We start from the raw sequence: 19,779 nt of genomic DNA on the forward strand, positions 1-19,779 counted from the left end.
AAAGGACATATTCCGACCATCATACCATATAATGAGTCTGTGGTCTGCGCAGGCAATGATATCTCCTGTATCTGTGTCAGTTGGTCGAGGCAAACCCATTCAGGACAGCATTGCTTCGGTCTTTCAGGAAGTCGCAGAGCCTCTGCAGGACCTGAAGGAAGGAATGGACCAGTTAGAGAAAAACAAGACGCTCAGATACATCTTGACCACATTGTTGGCCATCGGCAACTTCCTCAACGGCTCCAACGTGAGTAACATTCAAGACTTTTTCACTTCTTTATTTTTAATTTTTTCCCCTCCTTCTGTCTTTTACTCACCTACTGCATTCCCTCCAGGGCTCCTTTTTACCCAACTCCCCTGACAACATATTAATTTGGCAACGATAACAGTGGCCTCTGTGTGTTAAAGAATGTGCTGCCTTCCTGCGGCCGACGCTGTCCTACAGTAAAGTTCAACCTGGCCAAGAGGAAAACGGGGAGGGAGGTTTTATGATTTAGGAACGATTGTGTTCGTTTGGCTGCCTTTGAGTGAACTTACACCTGGGTCTTAGTTTTCTTTTCTTTGTCGTGCTATTCGTGGGTGTTTTTCTGTGTTTCTGTGGCCCGCCGATGGCCTCTGTGTGTACATCTGGGTGAACCTCTGGGATAAACATGCAAAAAGGAAGCATAAGTCATCAACATCAAAACAAGTGGTTCCCGTAAATAATGGCAGCTTTTATATTTTGCAGTAAGCCATTTAAAAAACTGGCAAAAGAACAAGGGAGATCCTGTTAGGATTATGTCTTTCATGGTGCGTTGGGGCATTTTTTTTACTTTGCTGCGGCGAGCCTAATAATCGGCCGGTCCTGGAAGAGATGGAGGTTTCGGATAATCGCGGTCTAATGAATGTAAATATCTCACTTCATTGAGCCCCTTTTTTTTCTGACTTTGCCAAAAAGGAAATTCACAGCAATTTTCCGTCTCTCCTTGTGTAAAATCGGATGCTTGTTTCCGCACCAGCTTCTGAGTGTGTTCCTGTGCCTGTAGGCGAAAGGCTTCGAGCTGAGCTATTTGGAAAAAGTCCCGGAGGTGAAGGACACGGTTCACAAGCAGTCTCTGCTGCACCACGCCTGCTCCATCGTGGTGGAGAAGTTCCCGGACAGCACTGACCTCTACTCGGAGATCGGCGCCATCACCCGCCTCACCAAGGTCCGTTCAGTCAAAACTCATCCGGCGTCGTCCAGTTTGTCCCGTCCTGCAGAGGCGGTGCTGAGCTCGCTCTGTTGCTCTTGTCCTGCAGGTGGACTTCGACCAGCTGCAGGACAATCTGGCCCAGATGGAGCGGCGGTGCAAAGCATCATGGGATCACCTAAAAGTCATAGCGAAGCACGAGATGAAACCGGCGTTGAAACAGAAAATGTCCGACTTCCTCAAAGACTGTGCGGAGAGAATAATCATTCTTAAGATTGTACATCGACGAATCATCAACAGGTACGTCCACTGAGAGAGAGAACAAAGTTTATTTCACTTACAATGAATTCTTGATCTCTACTTATTTATTTTTATCTTAAGTTCGTATAAAAAACTTAAAAGAAATCATTTCTGGGAAAAGTCATCCTTGTGACACTAAAAGCTTTTTTTGTCTTTCTTACTGCATGTCTTCACCGGCCTCTGGAGGGCTCCCGTCCAACACGTTAAAAACCACTGCAGTAGATTGAACCACTCATATGACATACATTCACAACACACAGATACTTCTAGTTGAAAATGGTAAAAGTGCAGAGTTGTTTACTCAAGAAAAATCACAAAAGTGAATAAAGTACAAATTCTGACCTGAAAAAATAACAATAAAACCTTCTTAAGTACATATCTTGTGCCAAAGAATCTGTTGAAATATCTTCCTTTTGATCCCTGTCGCTTGGTTTTAGGTTTGCAAACAAATATTCAACAAAAACATGAATACATTTGGAGAATTTTACTTTATGCCGCCCGCTCTCCTGTCTTACAAAGATGGTTGGAGGAAGAGCCACCACATCTCGAGATGTGGCGTGACAAGGTCATGTCAGTGATGCCTTCAGAAAGGCTGTCCTACGTCCTTAAAGGTGTTTTAGATTCTTAAAAAAGTACAATAAAATTGGTCTCCCCTTGCATCAAACTTTAAAGAGGAATGGAAAAAAGATTTGAATTGAGCTTTTAGATGAACCAGAATAAAAGATTAATGAAGAAGATGAAGGAAGATATTAATTATTGAAGATGAAATTATAAAACACAAACACAACATACTGCACTCGCCACAAGGGTAAATGCAAATGTTTCTGAGTTGTGGGTCGACATTTTGTTGTATTGTTATTATTGATTTCTTTTTCTTTTCTTTTTTTCTGTCTTTGTTTTGCATTATCCTTTTGTTTTGTTTTGTTTTTGCTTTGTGATGTTCTGTGTTTGTTCACTTTGTGGTGATATATTATTAAATGTTAAAAAATTATATATATTAAAAAAAAAAAAATGTATATTGTGCCACCAAATAATGCTGAAAACTAAAGTTTGACATCAAGGTAGGCATGTGATTGGCATGGCATAAAACATTTACTGCTTATCTGCTTCAAGTATCCAATGTACATGAAGTTCAATGATGTCTTGATGTCAGGAAGGCACACAATGAGAAAGATATTTCAATCCTAAGTAAATACAACATTAAATAATGTTTCCCTAGATGTAAAAACAAGAAACTGTCAAAGATGTAACGAGATGAACGACCTGATTTATGTCTTGTCAACGGGCAGCCTGAATTTTAACTTAAAAAAACCTAAACATGTGACGGGGAAAAGACAAAATGTTTGTACCTCTTTAGTTTCCACCTCAGACACACACTCACTAATTAAATTCTAATTAATTAAAGCCCCTCCAGTGGATTACGCCACTTTTCCAAAGAGTGTCTGTGCATTAATGTGGTATTTGTGTGTGCCTCCGCAGGTTCCACGCCTTCCTGTTGTTCCTGGGCCATCCGATCTACGCCGTGCGTGAGGTCAGCATACATCGGTTCAGCAAGATCCTGAGTGAATTCGCCCTGGAGTACCGCACAACGCGAGAGCGCGTGCTGCAGCAGAAACAGAAGAGGGCCAACCACCGGGAGAGGAACAAGACCAGGGGAAAAATGATAACAGATGTGAGAAGCCTTCGACATGCACGCTTCATCTCTCAATCCTTTTGTCTCCGTTTGTAGAACATTATATGAGTGATCTAAATCCTCAGTGTTCCTAAAACAGCCTTTTCCGACAGACACAGCTTGCGTTTGTAATGACATCAGCACAGCTCCTCGGTATTCAACATGTGTGGGTTACTGTAACAACAATCAGTGGACTGTTTTTAGTGTGGGACCATCCTGCAGCTCCATCGGGCTAAAAAAGACCAGAGTAAACACTTCGCTGCGTGATTAAAATCCCCGGGACCCCGGAGGATCCGCCGTTCAGAGCCGACACCCCCCCACCCCCCCTCTTTAAAAGCACCCTAATTCAATCACTGTGTGAAAATTCAAACCTCTGGACGTCCCCGAAGGAGAAAAAAACAAGAGACACGCCTGAGCAGCTCTTCTGCAGAGACATCCAGTCACATCGGCCTCTTCTCCTCCGCAGCGTCTCCTTCATGTTGCAGGGCGCTGAAAAGCTTTTGACCAATGATGCATGAACTAGCAAAGAGTTTGGAGTAAAACGTCAGTAACCTTGTATTATAGTTGACAGTCGTTAGGATCCATAGGTAATAAAAAGTACAGCTTTTTCACTGCCACATATTTTCTTTAACTTTGATCCCTTCTCATTACACTTAGAATACAATTAGGTGACGATACAATGAAATTAAAAAGTGAACAAATTCCAACTCTGAAAGGTCTAAAAGTAGAACTGAAATAATAACTGACTGTTTTTACTGAAAGGTTTTCCTTCCACCTTCTTTTTCATTTCTCCTCAGAAATTGAAATAGAAAAGCAAAATATGTTAGTTTTCTTTCCTCAAAAAGTGTCAAATCATTCCTGTTGAAGTTTATTTACATCAAAGCTGAACTTTGCTCGTCTTCATTTCGTTCTCCTAGAGCGAGGATGACGATGATAGCGAGGTAACTTCAAACCAGTGCACGTTTTGTGTCGTGACTAACACATGACCTTTTTTCTTAACAAACACCTGCTGTGTTTCCACCGGCTGATGAGTGACGAGTCATTAGTGAGACTGACGGTGTGTTTGTGTGCGACTCCTCGTGAATGAGGAAGCCGAGCGGCGATGACAAGCGGAGACTGAGGCGTCTGCTCCGCCTCACTTTGAGATGTTTCCTGGTAGAAAACAATGGAGGTCAAAAGTCTCAAGGCGGGCATGTCTTCATTGTTGCGAGTAACAGTCACAGGAGGACGAGGATTTAGTTTTTCTTTGTTTGCGGATTTTCAGAATGAACTAACCGTCTTTGCCAGAAAGTGCTGTGTCACTAGTGATTATTAACCAGTATGACACGTATAAGTTATACAACAGGTCACGCATGGAGTTGAGTTTCTTCATATTCGTCTGATGAAATCTTCCAAACTGTAATCGTGTTATTGTGAAACCCCTCTCCGCAGAGTGGTAAGTTTGGCGGCGCCCCATCAGATGCAGCAGAGAGCCCGCCTCAGGGGATCCAGGACGCTGAAGACGCCGTGGAACATGAGAACATGAAGGCCGTTCTGAAAAGCAGCCTGCAGAGCGGCGAGGGCGGGACGTCGGCCGTGCCGGGCCTCCGTACACGAACCAGAGCCGGCAGCACCAGAGGTCAGTTAGACTGAGCCAACTCCCCGTGCAGCTTTGATGATCGTGATCTGTTCCAGATACTGAGATTTAGATTCCTGCATGGCCACAGAGTCTGTACTTTATGCACTAAAATGTCACTGGTACTATTTGACCGTGAGGATGGACGTCTTTTATGTTCTCTCTCAACAGAGAGTGAAAAATAGTGACTGGCGTGATCATGGTGCACGACTATACGCAACCTTATTTTATTTTAGTTTTTATTTTATTTTATTTTATTTCATTTCCTTTTGGCACCTCAATTTCATATTTTCAGGAAGTATGAGTAGATCACGTCTAAGGCTTTTTTTAATGCAAAAGTGTGTAGAATAGTAAAGAAAGAAGCATGAAGGACAGAATTTAAAAGGGGGATACATCAGAACACTACAACATCGTGAATAAAGGCCTGCAGACAGACACCTAGAAGTATGAGGCAGGCAGGGCACTCAGACCAACATTTAATTTTTATCTTTTTCATGCATTTCCTTTAAACAAGTACCGCCAAACACCGAACACGACTGAGAAGCTATCGTTACTCTGCTCCCAGATGAGCTCTCATGTATTTTAATACAAAAATGAACCGATAAATCAGCTCACAGTCGAGGAGGGAAGGACGTCCATGCATATTATTGGCCTGACATCTTTTATTAAACTTGAGCAGAAAACATGAATTTATTTTACTTATAAAAAAGCTCAGTTTACAGCCTCAGCAGTCCAAATGTGATCGGTCACATTGACCCATTGGTTCACACACCCGACAGTGACGACTGCCACTCAAAGTGCTCACGCTCTGCTGGAGGCGACTTGGGGTTCCAGTGTCTCGCCCGACAACACACTTTACCACAGGTCCACAGTGAAACCGTTCTTGACGTGTGTCGAGCCGTTGTGCCAGACGAGTTCCCGTCCTTTATGAGTTACATAAGCGAGTCGTCAGCCGGTGAACCAACTTCTGCAATAATCCCACTGGGCACAGAGCCCAGAACACAACATAATCCTGGAAGTTCAGAGCTTTTATTGCATAATTCCAGATATGAAATCTCCTGATAATCCCTTGTGTTTACATGTATTGGTTCATCGGTGGAAACAGAAAAGTAATGTGAGCAAACTGAGAGCGCTGCACAGCGTGAGTGACCCCACCCCCAACCCCCACCCACCCACCCCGAATGTCACGTTACCCCGTCATCGGTTTCCTCGCCTCTGATAACGACTCTGTATGGGATCATTAAGATGAACTCACAGCTGTAAAACTGCATTTACTCAAACCGGTCCCGCGGCGATGTTCTGTTTCAGGGCGCGTGGCCCCGTGGTGCCCCGCCAGCGACGACCCGGTGAACGGCACAGACGACACGGCGGATGAGATCATGGAGAGGATCGTGAGGTCAGCCACTCAGGGGCCCGGCCAGCGGACGCAGCCTCGGGAGAGGAGGCGGTCGAGAGTCAACCGAAAATCACGTGAGTGTGGCGAGTGGGCAGGAAAATGGGATAAAGTACACTGATAAATTATCATTTATATTGAAATTACTTAATTCTTTCATTCTTTCTCTATCCCCGTCAAAGATTATTGAATATTTTCATCTAAAACTCACAATAAATATCTATATTTGCACAACGTATTTGAATATATTAGTATGTATGGCCACATTTTTAAGACACAGTTGACTATTGTGAGCCACGCACTAAACCACATATTCTGATTATTTTAATTGTGAATGCACTGGAGCAGAAGCAGATCGCAGGCGTCAACTTATCCTGTGTCAAAAGTAAAGAAGTTGAGCGTCTGTACGTGAGTGAAGAGTGTGTTTTCTCCCTGATTCCACAGTGAGGAGGACACTGAAGAGCGGCTTGACGACTGAGGAGGCGAACGCTCTCGGCTTGTCCAGCTCAGAGATGCAGGTGTGAGCCGGATTCTGCTGGAAATGCTCGGACATCTGGAAGCCCTTTCACTGCCCCAGCATCCAACCTGGCAACCCACCCGCTCCACCCCGGCTTGGCACTAATAACCCCCACCCCCTTAGGCTTTGATGAGTTGATCTCATCTTTATGTGTTTGGTTTACAAGTGTTAGTGGAAGACAGTGGAGGAAATGCTGCACAGGATTAGTTAGTTTTTTTTTTTCTTTTTCTTTTCCATGAAGTGACGGGCAGAGAGAGCACAAACAGATTGCTGCATTCAAACCACTAAAGCTTCGCTTTTGCAGGGTAAGCGTCAACAATCTGCACTCATTAAGGCTTTATCACAATCATCCTGGGAGCGTGACTCTGCATACAATCGGTGTATTCTGTCGAGGCGGAGGGCGTCCCGGCTGCTGGCAGTGTGCTGCTTGCTTCAATCTCAGTGGCCTTTGACTGAATCCAGAGGACTCCCATGTGCGATACACTCAACTCCTGAGAACGACCACGTAGCTTTTCACTCACAAACTGAACTCATCTATTGAGTACATGTGAGAGAAGGAGGGAGTCCTGTTAAATACTACTGTTGTAGTTTTTTTATTATTTTGTTTTTGTTTTTTTTTTTTGTTTTGTTTTTTTGCTCGACGAGGTGCTCAAAACAAGGAACATTTGCACTGGATGTAAACGTTGGGTTTTTGGAGGGAACGCCAGCTCCTTGACACTGATGAAACCACTCGACGTCTGAATCTGAGAACACACGCTCAACGGTTAACCAGCAAGCACGCAGTAGCACAGTTTCTAACGTCTAATAACAGTCTCGGCAGATTCTATCGGACGTGCGTCAGTTCACCAGAACGGGACGATTCAGTGAAAGGCGGGCGGTACTACTAGTGTCAGGCGAGACGACGAGCAAATTCTTTTCCTCCGTTTAGTAGCCGCACATTTAAGAGTGCCTTTCAGAGACAGTTATTTATTAAGACAATTTCAGGGACATATATTCAAGATATTACTACGGGCGCGAGACACGAGATAACTGCAAGTGTAGATCATTCATGAGCTGTGACATATTTTTAACCAGTGTTTTTAAAAGTTGTCTTGGCAAGTTTTTTTGTTTTTTTTGTCCTGTTTAGGGTGAAATAGTTTATGAAGATAGCTTTTAAGTATTTATGACAGTGTAGGGACTGGGTACGCACATTAGCTAGATCCTGTTGCCTTACTGTATAACATGGGCATGCATTATTCCACTCCGGTTGTGATGTAGGTGAAAATTTTATTCAATTTAAAAAATAAAAAAAAAACAAGCAAAATGTTTTGTAGCGCAGCTGGCTTCTCCGGCAAGCAGTCGGTTTCTACACCAAGAACATTTGGGGATAACGTCGTTATTAATATTCCTATATTCATAACTTGCTCATTTGAAACAGATCTGGATGGTAGTGAAGCTTTTTTTTTTCTTTCTATAGGTCCATTATTAAACTGTTATGGAGCTCATTGTGCTATGATTCAACATGGAATGGCCTTGACTTACTTTGTAACGCACGAATGTCCGGTTTTAATGTGGCTCGCAAAATTTCACTGTGATGGAAAAATAAGCCATTGATAGTGAGAAGAAAATGGCATATCGCAGCGTCGCTGCATGAAAACTAGAAGGAAGCATTTTGCATTCACACAACAAACGTGCAGTTTTCTTTTCTGAATTAACGATATTTCAGGATCTGATGGGTTTTTAACTAATACTACTTACGGAAAACATGTTGCATTCGACCTATTTATGTGGCGTCGCAGGAGAAAATCAGTCAATTAAAATCACAATTCATGTCGTTAATTGAGAAAAAAAAACGTGTTTGTGGACGCTTCCGTTAAAAAACCCCACCAGCACTAAGTTTTGTTTTTACTTTAGAAATTACTGGAAACTATTCAGCACCTTAGACTCGTGTGTAGCATGCCACTCTGCAGGAGGAGCTCATTGTGTTAACAAAAGATTGTACAAAACAGACAAAAAAAATAAGCAATATTGGGTGGGGTGCTGTAAAACAATGTACATGTCTTTTATGTTTGTTTTTGGTCAATATGTTGCATAGTGTAATCTAGACTAAAAGCAGTGTTATTATAATTATAATTTAATAAAACCAAGCCATGCATGGTTTACAAAAAAAATAGTTTTTTGTTTTTTTTAAAGCATCACTTCTCCTCGGTACAAGTAAGAGGTGCTGTAGAGTTTCTGTGCGTTTTTCTGAGCAGCACTCACATTTACCAGCTACCAGTGTTTTTCTTTTTTTGGGTTCTTTTAAATCTCACTGCACTTGAGCGTTTCTTCTTTCAGCCTGTCACACATTGCTGCCTGTGCCATAACATCGATGTGGCACTTTGAACACAAGTGCTCTACACAACCACGGCTTCTCTTTGTGCCCACTGCAAATCCTATGTAACAACAATAAAAAAATAAAAAAAAGAAATTAAAAAAAAAATGTTAATAAAAACAACCTTTTGGCTAAGTTTCTTTAATCTTTTAATTGTGCTGGTGTGTCCGAAATAGACCATCTTTTTGGGGGAGGTGGGGGGAGGGACAAAAAAATAAAAAGAAATATCACATGTAACACTTGGATGAGAAATAGCAAGCAAAAAGAAAAAACTTAAGCCTCTTTATTTTTAGTCCACACAACCCATGCTTCAAGTCACTTAATGTTCAAGAGCGTACAGAGGTCGAGCTCATCGGGTGTTTCCACATCACACAGACCTCCTTTGGTCTTGTTTTCAAAATTTGTATACATCCACAGGTGTTATGGATCTAAATGTGATTATGGTATGCTTTTTTTTTTTTTTTTTTTTTTTTTTTAATACAAACTGCAGAGACATTACGATGAAACAAGACAGCTATCTAAAAAAAAAAAAAAAAAAAAAAAAGGAAATACAACCAAGCATCAAAAAAACAGCACAAAAAAAAAAAACAAGCTGAAACAGTCTCAGCAAATCCAGTGCAACCCAAGACACGTTCTGCTTTATACTAGCTGAAAAACTAAAAACAAGGGCACATCTTAAGAATTATATAATTTGTATTTCCTGATTATAATTCAAATTTATCAATGTACATGTTCCCTGAACAATTACTTTTACACAGTACCTTAAAAGATAAATTACAAAATGGAGTATTCCCTTTCCACTGGACATGATTTACTTTGTAAAACCCCTGAAAGAACTTGACAGGCTTACGCAGTTTACACTTGATATTGCTACATTTCTCAACAAAGATTTTTAACAAAAGGAATTCTTTTAGTCTTGCATATATTCTTAGGTTTTGTTGGGTTTTTTGGCGTGCGTCTGCACCAGTAATGTCAAATTATCTTCAAATAGCACCAAAAAAGACGAGCGCCCGGCCTGCGAGCGGCCGGGCGTTCGTTAGACGTCGCTTTTTAGAAATAGTACGTAGCAAGTGTGCAGTGCAGTCAAATCATCAACCACAAAGAGATTTGATTTTTTTTTTTTTTTTTTTTTTAAATGGTAAAGAAGTAAACAACGCTATCTGTAGATGCACAAAGCTGACCCTCAATTGACTGACTTGACTTCACTTTGAGATCTTAAAATGTTTCTTCGGAGTTGGACACAGCGCTCACTGACTTGTTTTGGTACAATAATGCACTTTTTAATCTGGCTTGAATTTGACATTTCTACAAAATATCTTTGCCCATAATTCAGGTTGCCTGCCTGTTTTAAAAGGAAGAAGGAAACCAAAAAAAAAAAAAATAATAATTATAAAGCAGGCTTGAGGCGTCTAAAAAGTCGATATAAAAACATATATCCAAATTTTAGCTCCTGCAAGTGAAGTATGTAAATGTTTACGTTTCCAAAAAAATAGTTTCTTTTACCATAGTTACTCGTGACGTTATTTCAACATATAGCACCAGCTTGTAGATCATGCCAAGCCTTGGGTTTGGTCTAAAGAGCAAATCTGTGCTGCACTAGAAGAAGTGCAACGCAGACAGCAGTGAGACAAACTGACAAATCTTCAAAGAACTTAAAGTGCCACTCCAGTCCCACGCCCGCTTCCCAGACTCCAGCTATCTAACACCACAGTATGTGTTTTCCTATCTAAGACAACTGATGAGGCGCTTCAAGCATTTCCATGAGGAAAGTGTCAATAGGCGTGTCGCCGATCAGCTTGAAGAAGAACAGATGCTCCAAACACTTCAAGCCAATGGATCTCAGTGCCGGCAGTCGAAGGAGGAGCTTTGCAAACCTGCGAGTGAAGGCGGGAAAAAAAAAAAGATCATTTCCATTGATTGCATGAACGATGCACCAGATGAGATGCGGCCCGAGAAGAAGCGTTGGATCTTTACCTTCCCTGCTGCTCTGGATACTTCTGTTTGCAGTAGGCTTCCAATGATGCATAGACCTTTTCTCTGAGCAGCTCCACCTCGCTGGTGTTGGACAATCCTTTAGCATCTGCAGGAAGAGATCATTAATGAACGCAAAAGCATCCAAATATCCGAATGTGTCCTGGATGTGACTCTAGTCACGCACCTGGGTTGAAGAGGACGATGGCTCGGAGGCAGCCCAGCTCTGTTTTGTCCATTTGCATATCTCTCATTTTATTGACGAGCTCGGTGAGAACCCTGAATCAGGAGGGGAGAGGCTATTGTGAGACAACAACTAATGAGGCTAATTAAATGTTAAAAAGTCAAAGTTGATAAATACCTGTCAAATATGGCGCCGACTTCTGCACTCTGCACGCTCTCCCTGTGTGTATACACGACATAAATCAGTACTTATTCAGATATTTGCTGTGACGTTGGGTCGAGTTTAAAGGCGGTGTGGACGCACCGGTCAAAAATGGCTCCCACTCCTGCGCTGTGCGCGCTGTCGCGCTGCAGCTCCGAGGCCAAGAGGACGCCGTCCTTTAAGGGGATGGAGCGATGGGAGAACGATGCAATCAGGAGCTCATTCCACCCTGACAAAGAAAAACACAACAGGTTAACGCGGCAGCGAAAACAGAACATTTCAACTGGTCACCTGCACTTTAATATTCTTTTACTCAAGTGGAAACGAGCAGGAACACAGTCTTATTTTGATAAAGGATTTTCTTTCACCGTGTCCTCAAAGTTTCTTTTCCACACATTAATATGAACAATAACTCAGACTAATTAAAGAATAACTCAGAAGCAACAACAGTGGCTGGAACATGTTCTCTAAGATCATCCTGCAGATAGTTTTAAAAAATAAACTCAGCAAAAATCCTGCCAGTGGATTCACAATTAAGTCGTTTTATTTGATTTCTCTTCATTTTCCGAACACTCCACTCTTCTAGTTTCCATCAAGTTGAATAAAGACTTGTTTTTTTTTTTAAACGGATATGGTTTCCTTTCTGCTCTGATTTTCAACACGTTGGTTAAATTTGGATTTTTTTTATTCACACAATATAAGTATGATCAATATTGTCGGGAGGCAGGGATGTCTGTGGTTCTCTGCTCGCCACACTGTGGAAACGTTAAACAGAAAAGAGGATAAATTGATGGAAGGCTCACTGTGTAAATCAACTTGAGGTTGGTTCATACTTTCCACGTGTCCATGTGAGATAAATCTCATCATCCACCCTGCGTGAGGACGCCTCTGCGGTCGACCGCGTGCTTCCCAATGTTTGGAACTGCGCCGCCTGAACACCGACCGTGCATGCGCCGGAGCAACAGACAACAATGGACGCTTGTTTGAGGAGATCCACCGGCATTCCCATCAATACGATCCCAGTTTAAAATAATATAAAGACGGCAGATGGCTCAGATCTCCTGGAGTGAAACGTCAAAAAACTTGTCGCCGGAAGTGGAAACATCTTCTTGACCGCCATTTTGATTATAAATCCACACGTGTGCAGCGTGCTTATTGACGGAGATGTGTGGACGAATGTGTATGCATGGAGCGCGTACCGACGTGAACCCTGTAGTATGAATGGAACCACGTGTTCGCCAACATCTAATGCATGAAGTATGGAAAAGCCTTCACAATCAAAGCTTCAATCATGGTTGACGTCCCGTTGCTTAACTTCCCAACACCCAAACATTTTTTTGTTGTAGCTCACAGATGGTTTGCGCAACAATGGTGAAGATGGTCCACGATGTGCAGCCGCGTGTTTGTACCTGCACGCAGGAGGATGACCTGGTCATCGAGCGGCAGCTCGGAGAAATGAGGGATCCTCTTGGCCCACTCCACCAAAGCAAACAGCTGCTTGTCTGCGGTCTGACAGATGTTGGTGACGGTGTCATGGGGCTGAAATCGAACCAAAAAATAAACACGTCAAATCTTCCTGATGACATTCAAAGCAGCTTTGATAATGTACAGAGTGCAGAATCAGCGGTCAGACACTCACAGAATTCCCCGCAGAGCCTCCGTCAGAGTGAAGCTCAGTCTTCTGGTCCACGGCCGTCTCTGCCTCCAGAATCTTCTCCACCGGCATCTCGTCATTTACTCCGATGCTGAACTCCATCTCTCCCTCGCGCTCTCGGTTCCTCTGGCGCTCCTCCTGAACCGCTGCGAGAGGGAAAAAAAAAAAACACACACACACACATACACAAAAAGAACAACTTTTAGGACTAGAGAACTGAAATCCAGAAGTTTCAGTTGATTAAATGCAAAATGTATTTTCAGGGTTTATGATGGGAGTGAAAACGTCAAACTGAGACATTTTCAATTCAGTAAACTGTCCATTTTCAATGAAACGTCAGTCCTTTAAAAGTAAGTGTGTGTGTGTGTGTGTGTGTGTGTGTGTGTGTGTGTGTGTGTGTGTGTGTGTGTGTGTGTGTGTGTGTGTGTGTGTGTGTGTGTGTGTGCGTGCGTGGGTGCGTGTGCGTGTACGTGTACGTGTGCGTGTGCGCGCGTGTGTGTGCGTGTGTGAGAAACAATATCAACATTCTCCAAATTACAATTACAAGCAGAGTTTTGCTGTCAGAGATAATTAATGATTTAACATTCTGGATGCTCGTTAAGGTGCTGGTCAATAATCAAGATCTTTACGGAGCGTAAAGGCTTCAGATTGAACAACACTGTCATTCACAAGACTCCTCCTCCAGCAATCGCTAAGCCAAAATAGTTCTGGATTGTTTCACAGTCCACAATGTCTCTTAAATGTTTAACAAGAGCAAAAAAGGTTCACACAAACAACACGTGGTTAGTTCAAGCTCATCTGTAGAAACCTGTTCTGATCCTATTTCAGGAGAAAAGGTACTTCTGAAGGTTTTCCACTTTTTCTCGTCAAAGTATATGAAGGTTGACAAGAACTTCAGCCTCAGCAAATTTGACGTAATTGTTTTTATTCTGCACCGAACACTCATATCAGCATAATTTATCAAGTAACTGGCAGGATAAAGTGGAGCATGATGTGTGTTACATTTAAAGAATAATCTACAACTTCAGATTGAAGAGCTAAGTGTGGCTGTACATTTTATATAATGAGAATTAAGTCACAGATTTGTAGAAACTGTTCTCATAATGTTAATCTAGTTATTTGTATACAAGTCAAATTTGTACTGGTTTAAATATTTCATTTGATTATATTTCTCTATTAAAGCATTAAAGCCGTCTGTGATCTGGACTCCTGCCTCAGTAACAAACAAATAATGATTCTGCCATTATTCAGGTTTTTTTTACAGTCAATGTCTTTCACTATGCAATCATATTACAAAAAGCCTGCTTTTAAAGTGACATTAAAATCACAGTATCTTAAGTATTTCAATGACATACTCATCCATCTCTCATCTTTTCCATCTTCTTCTATCCACTTTGCATGTTTGATCGCTATTGAAAAATGACAAGAAGGTAGAATTGGAGAAATGAAGGGAAGCTGCGGAGAGAGGATCGTTCTAGAAGCCAGCCCCAATACACTCGTCTCTGCCCTTTCGTTAAGCTCATCTAATGGCTAGTGGCACCTGTGTCAAAAACAACCTCAAAATCACTTCACTGGGCTTCAGTTCATAACTATTTACAACTTATTTTAATTGTTTAAGTCATTGTACAAACATTAATTTAGCCAAGTGTGTCACCTCGCTGTCACTGCATGTCAAATAACTCACAACAAAACATGAAGCTTTAAAGTTACTCTACCAGAATCCACGCAGGAAACATTTTAAATGTATGAGCCAGTTTTAATTGTTGATGTCCATCTCTAATATGTTGTCAATAACTTTCTGAGGGAAATTCGCCATGGCACGCATACAAACACGTAATTCCAGCATTCAAATTTTGCGGGAAAGCCCCAGGTTTGTTGACATCATGGCTGGCCACCGAAACTCCCAAACATTCCCGAGGCACTGTGTGCACTCGATCTCAACTTGCAACTGTAAAGACGATCAACGATCAGTTTCACCACATTTAAGACGACTCCTGTGGCTTGAAAACTCTTTGCTTTGAGAAAGTCTGGCTTTTTTCTGGGCTGAATCGTTCAAATTTTGTTGTTATTTTCTCCGTGAGCTGTCACAACGCCATCTTTCATATCTCAGAAACCCATGTGCGCAGTTTTTCGAAGCTCACGTCACTCAGCGAAACATTAACACAGTTTGATGGCTACAAATTCCAGTTTGTTTGCAAACATATCGGCTTTGGTGTGATCGATTTAGTGGTGATGGTCTTGTTTTTATTCTCTGTGCAGCAGTGATACCTTTTATAAGAAGTACGTTTTCGAGATTGTTTTCTGGTAGAGTAACTTTAAATGCCGAACAAGTTGTCAGTGTGCTTCGCATACCTTCTCTCTTCATTCCCATGGCCAGGCACTTCTGGTAGCGGCAGTACTGGCAGCGATTACGCTGGCGTTTGTCAACCAGGCACTCTTTGTTATCCCTGCAGGTGTAGCTCAGGTCTTTACGTACGGTACGTTTAAAGAAACCTTTGCAACCCTCACAGCTGTACACTCCGTAATGTTTACCTGCAAATCAAACAGAGAAACGCAGCCACATTTAGAACAAAAAAACAAAAAAGGAAACAAAGGCATCTGACAGTAAAGGATTTAAACTAGCACGGCACAAATTAGTCTCCTGCTGACCACTAATGGTAATCCCGTTCGTAGACAGTTCACTCACCAGACGAGCGATCTCCACAGATGACACACATTCGTTTCTGAGACAGCATTATTCCCGGGCTGTGAGCTGGCATGGGCCTCAGGCCAAACGGAGGCTTAATATCTTCTGAGCTGCTGATTGAGTGCATCGCTGATGTGGGCGCTGAAGAAGAGATCTGAACAAACACGAAAACACGGCAGAATGTCATGTAGGTGTACTCAGGTAGTTTATTCAACCGTGACCTTTTCTTTGAGCAGATTACACTTACTGATAATCACAACTTACAATGATCATTTTAGCAACACAGAAACAATCCAAATGTAGATTATTTGTTTTATAACACTGTTAAATGCACAATAAGAAAAATTTAAAAAACACATAGGCTTAAAGTAAAATTAATAAAATAATTATTCTCATGTCTAAAATGTGGATAATATCATTAAGTTGTAGAAAGACTTAACATTTTTCGTTATATTTGTTGGTTTTGTGGACAGTAAAGAATAAAAACGGTCTCCGCATATTATTCAAGCAATTAACCACCTAAGCTTGCTCTTAAGGAGAGGTTAAGAATCCCAAACAGATTATCAGTAAACCCCACAACACTATGATGCCATCAAGACTAACAAGCTACATATATGATAAATTCCTTATTTTATCAGTAACCCTTTCCGAAAGCCGCTCAAGAAACAAGTTTAGTTTTGTCTTATCATTATACATAATGTGCATCTCACATTATGACCCTTTGCATAGCAACTATGTCTTTCCTCCTTTGATACTCTAGTTCCCATAATTGCTATGTTGTCTATGAAAAGGAGCTACTGTTTGGCCGATTGTGATCGTTTCCATCTTATGTGTGCATCCTTTTTTCCCCATTAAACGCCATCTGATCGTTACAGATTTTCCCTTTCGAATCTGGACTCATTATCTACCTGGCTGTTGCTGATGGGTCCAAATCCCACAGAAGGTGAGACGACGGAGGAGTTCAGAGAGGGACTGATGACAGAGAAAGGAGAACCCAAGACGGTGGCGGAGCTGTTAGCGGTTGAGCTGTTGGGTTGCTGTGAGGACATGGCTTGTAAGCGGCCGGTTGAGGAGAACGTTTGTCCTGTCTGAAGGATATCAATCTGACAGGGACAAAACAACACGTCAGAGACAATGCTTCATATTATCGAGCAAACATCTTATTCATTGTGTCTAAACTAGGTTTGACTGTGGGGTGCAGGTGAAACAAAACAGACGTTTGTCACTTTTTAACCGAAGCTGCAAAACATTACCAGCCTCTCTGCAAGAAGGGATCATTTTGTTCTTTGGCGTTTATCATTAATTTTCTGCAACTCTGAGTAAAAATTGGAAATATGTCGACTTGGATAAGGAAGCCTTTAAATGAAGCCTTTATTTTAATTGGAGCAGAATTAAAAGGAAACGTTGTTAGAGCCTTTTGGCTGCGACACACCGAGACTAACAAAAGTAGCAGTTAACGTTAGATAGGCCACGTATTAAACAACTACGGCAGGAAGAAAAATGGCCTTTAGACCAACAGACACCACACCGGTTTAATAAATGCGTTACACCAAAGACACAACACATTAATAATTAAACTGTGTCTAGCTGGGTAATACATTTTGTAAGTGGTATGTGAACATTATTGTGTGGTTTGTGTTCGTGAGCCTTCGCGTTTCACGCTAACGAGACGCAATAACGTTACATAAAAATAAAAGAAAATCCGCATGCAACCGCTTTAATAAATGATTGAAATGCACCGTGAATGTCAATATGAATGACCATTTTTAATCATTCAAATCGAATGTGTTGATTTGTGTGATTTGAAACGAGTGGCTCGGTGTGGAACTAAGCTAGCCTGCAAACCCATAAAAACTCGACGGAGCGGAGGTAGCCTCAGTTAGCATGAGGCTAGCTGTTACTAATGCGTCGTACATATTTAATACAGCATAAATACAGCAAATTTAGAGTGAAAAAATATAAGTTTGGCGATTGCACAGTCATTAAAAAAATCACCTGGATATTATTCCGCCAAACAAAAAGAAAAAAAAACGTGTTTTCTATCTTACGAGCGTTAGCCTGTTAGCTCCGGCCGCGGCTAACATCGGCCCGACGCGCAAGGTTCACGCTGTTAGCCCGCAAAGAAGCCGACGAAATAGTCCAAACAGCCTCGTTTAAAAAAAAAACTCAGATTCACTCACCAGACACACCGTCGAAGCATTGTCGATAAGCAGTTGTCCGTGTGCGTGTGCGGATCCTAAACGGGCGGCGGACAGCGGCAAGGCCGACACTCAGAGCCGGTTCATCCTTCGGTTTGACGCTGCTGTTGTTGTTTACAGGCCATGTTGGCTCCGTGCCACTCTCCAGCAGAGCCAAAATGTCTCATGGGACCACCCATAACACAGTCATATGACACCCCGCAGCACTCCCTTCATTCCTTTATCACACTCAGTCTCATTCTGCTTTTAATATTTACTCAATTGTGCGCACAGTTTACTCTGCTTTCCCCCAGCTCGTGTTACTTTTAAACTGGTTAAATCTTCCGACAACAGTTGACACGAAGTGAAGCTATTTTTAGACTGATATGATATGTCGGACATGTTCCTGAAGTAATCTATCTATCTAATATATATATATATCTATATATATCTATATAGATATATATAGATATAGATTTAGATATAGATAGATAGATAGATAGATAGATAGATAGATAGATAGATAGATAGATAGATAGATAGATAGATAGATAGATAGATAGATAGATAGATAGAAATTGTTATTGTCAGCACAACACCATTACAATAAACTCACCAAATACATCATATTGCCAGACATGCCAAATAAACAACTGTCAAAAATGAACATAAGTACTGTCTAAAAAGAACGAGAATAAATAAAATATGTGCATCTTATAATAATATATCCATAAATATTCCTTTGTTTGTCCCACAATAGGGACATTTAATTCATTACAGCAGCAAGTGAACTGTAAATTAATAGAACAGGAGCAAAAGAAAATAACATGACCAATAAATTGTAAATTTGTAAAGCAATAACAAATGGTAAATGGATTTCACACTTATATGGTATTTCCGCCAGGTGAGTAGTTCCCAAGGTGCTTTTACACTATTAATCACAATAGACTTAACATTAACGTACACTGTAAATATGATTTCTTTCTTCTTGAACTCACTTATATATTTTCTATTGCTACTGTCTTTCTTTCTTGTTTGCACGATTTTACTGTTTTGCACCAATCCCACCAGAACGTATTGTGAAAACTATAACGTGCAATAAATGCCTATCTGATTCTGATTCACTCAGTCACGCATGCACTCACTACAACTGTTATTGTTGTGGCTGTTGTAGCAGTGAAAACATATAATCAAACATTGACTGTGACAGTATTTACATTGTTACAAGAGTTAAAATTGCAGTGTGAGTCATCCATGTTGGGGTATGTGAGGAGGTGGGGGGCTGTTACTGAGAGTACAGCTTGTGTGCCATATAAGAGACAATATCTGTGCAAACAGGCTGTCACACCTATTAACCGAGGTGGTATGTTTTTTTTCCTTTAAACAGGAGGGCTCCTCACAGTATTGCGCAACTTCTTCTTGCCTCACTGATTTTTGTTCAGTAATAGTTTCCACTATCCAAAATATTCAACCCAATGTTTTTCAACCACTGTGATGAATGACATGCTGTTTGGGGTATGAATGCAGTTTGGGTTTTTTTTTAACCACATTTGCAGCACAGTTTTAAAATAGAATTGAACGTTTTCAATGTCATCGCTTGTTTTGACAAAATTACCAATCGTGTAAAGAAAGAATGAAGAATTACAATTTTTTCCACTATTTCTATGTATTTTATTTGTTTTTCCACTCGGTTCATCGCTGATAAATCGTTGACTGAATGTACTTCAATACAGTGTATCTGCCTCCCTTTGTAATGACATCTGAGCACATTTTGATATGATCTTGACCTGGCAGCATTGCACCATGCACACATGACAAGGAAACTTGAAAAACTGCCTTGTCTATATTTGCTCCTCGGAGGAGTTTCTGAACTGGCCAAGTGGCATT

The 19,779-nt window shown here is 41.3% G+C and overlaps 2 protein-coding genes across 3 annotated transcripts in view; one reads left to right on the forward strand and one right to left on the reverse strand.

The window, feature by feature from the left end:
* The window catches only part of fhod3b (formin homology 2 domain containing 3b), a 91,655-nt gene extending 82,569 nt beyond the window's left edge, over positions 1–9,086 (forward strand). Inside the window, exons 21-27 of the mRNA XM_080471271.1 lie at positions 128–247; positions 1,026–1,187; positions 1,279–1,469; positions 2,949–3,141; positions 4,573–4,759; positions 6,065–6,226; positions 6,594–9,086. Of these exons, the coding sequence (XP_080327397.1) occupies positions 128–247; positions 1,026–1,187; positions 1,279–1,469; positions 2,949–3,141; positions 4,573–4,759; positions 6,065–6,226; positions 6,594–6,673 (1,095 nt within the window). The 3' untranslated portion in view covers positions 6,674–9,086. The remainder of the gene's footprint in view (positions 1–127; positions 248–1,025; positions 1,188–1,278; positions 1,470–2,948; positions 3,142–4,572; positions 4,760–6,064; positions 6,227–6,593) is intronic.
* A 1,032-nt stretch (positions 9,087–10,118) lies between these two features.
* On the reverse strand, positions 10,119–18,226 carry LOC308114977 (retinoic acid receptor RXR-beta-A-like). Of its 2 annotated transcripts, XM_080472256.1 has the most exons (12): positions 17,896–18,225; positions 16,624–16,818; positions 15,716–15,869; positions 15,382–15,561; positions 14,385–14,438; positions 13,015–13,175; positions 12,785–12,914; positions 11,478–11,604; positions 11,352–11,393; positions 11,178–11,269; positions 10,994–11,099; positions 10,119–10,893 (listed from the first exon to the last, which is right to left on the reverse strand). In XM_080472256.1, exons 2-12 carry the CDS (start codon positions 16,762–16,764, stop codon positions 10,746–10,748), a joined length of 1,335 nt encoding a protein of 444 aa, XP_080328382.1. In that variant the 5' UTR covers positions 16,765–16,818; positions 17,896–18,225; the 3' UTR covers positions 10,119–10,745. The 2 variants fall into 2 exon arrangements, with proteins under 2 accessions (XP_080328382.1, XP_080328383.1); XM_080472257.1 differs by lacking the exon at positions 14,385–14,438 and having other exon boundaries at positions 17,896–18,226.
* Between the last annotated feature and the right edge of the window lie 1,553 nt (positions 18,227–19,779).

The sequence above is a fragment of the Lipophrys pholis genome (genome assembly GCF_963383615.2).
Source record: "Lipophrys pholis genome assembly, chromosome: 9".
Taxonomy (NCBI): Eukaryota; Metazoa; Chordata; class Actinopteri; order Blenniiformes; family Blenniidae; genus Lipophrys; species Lipophrys pholis.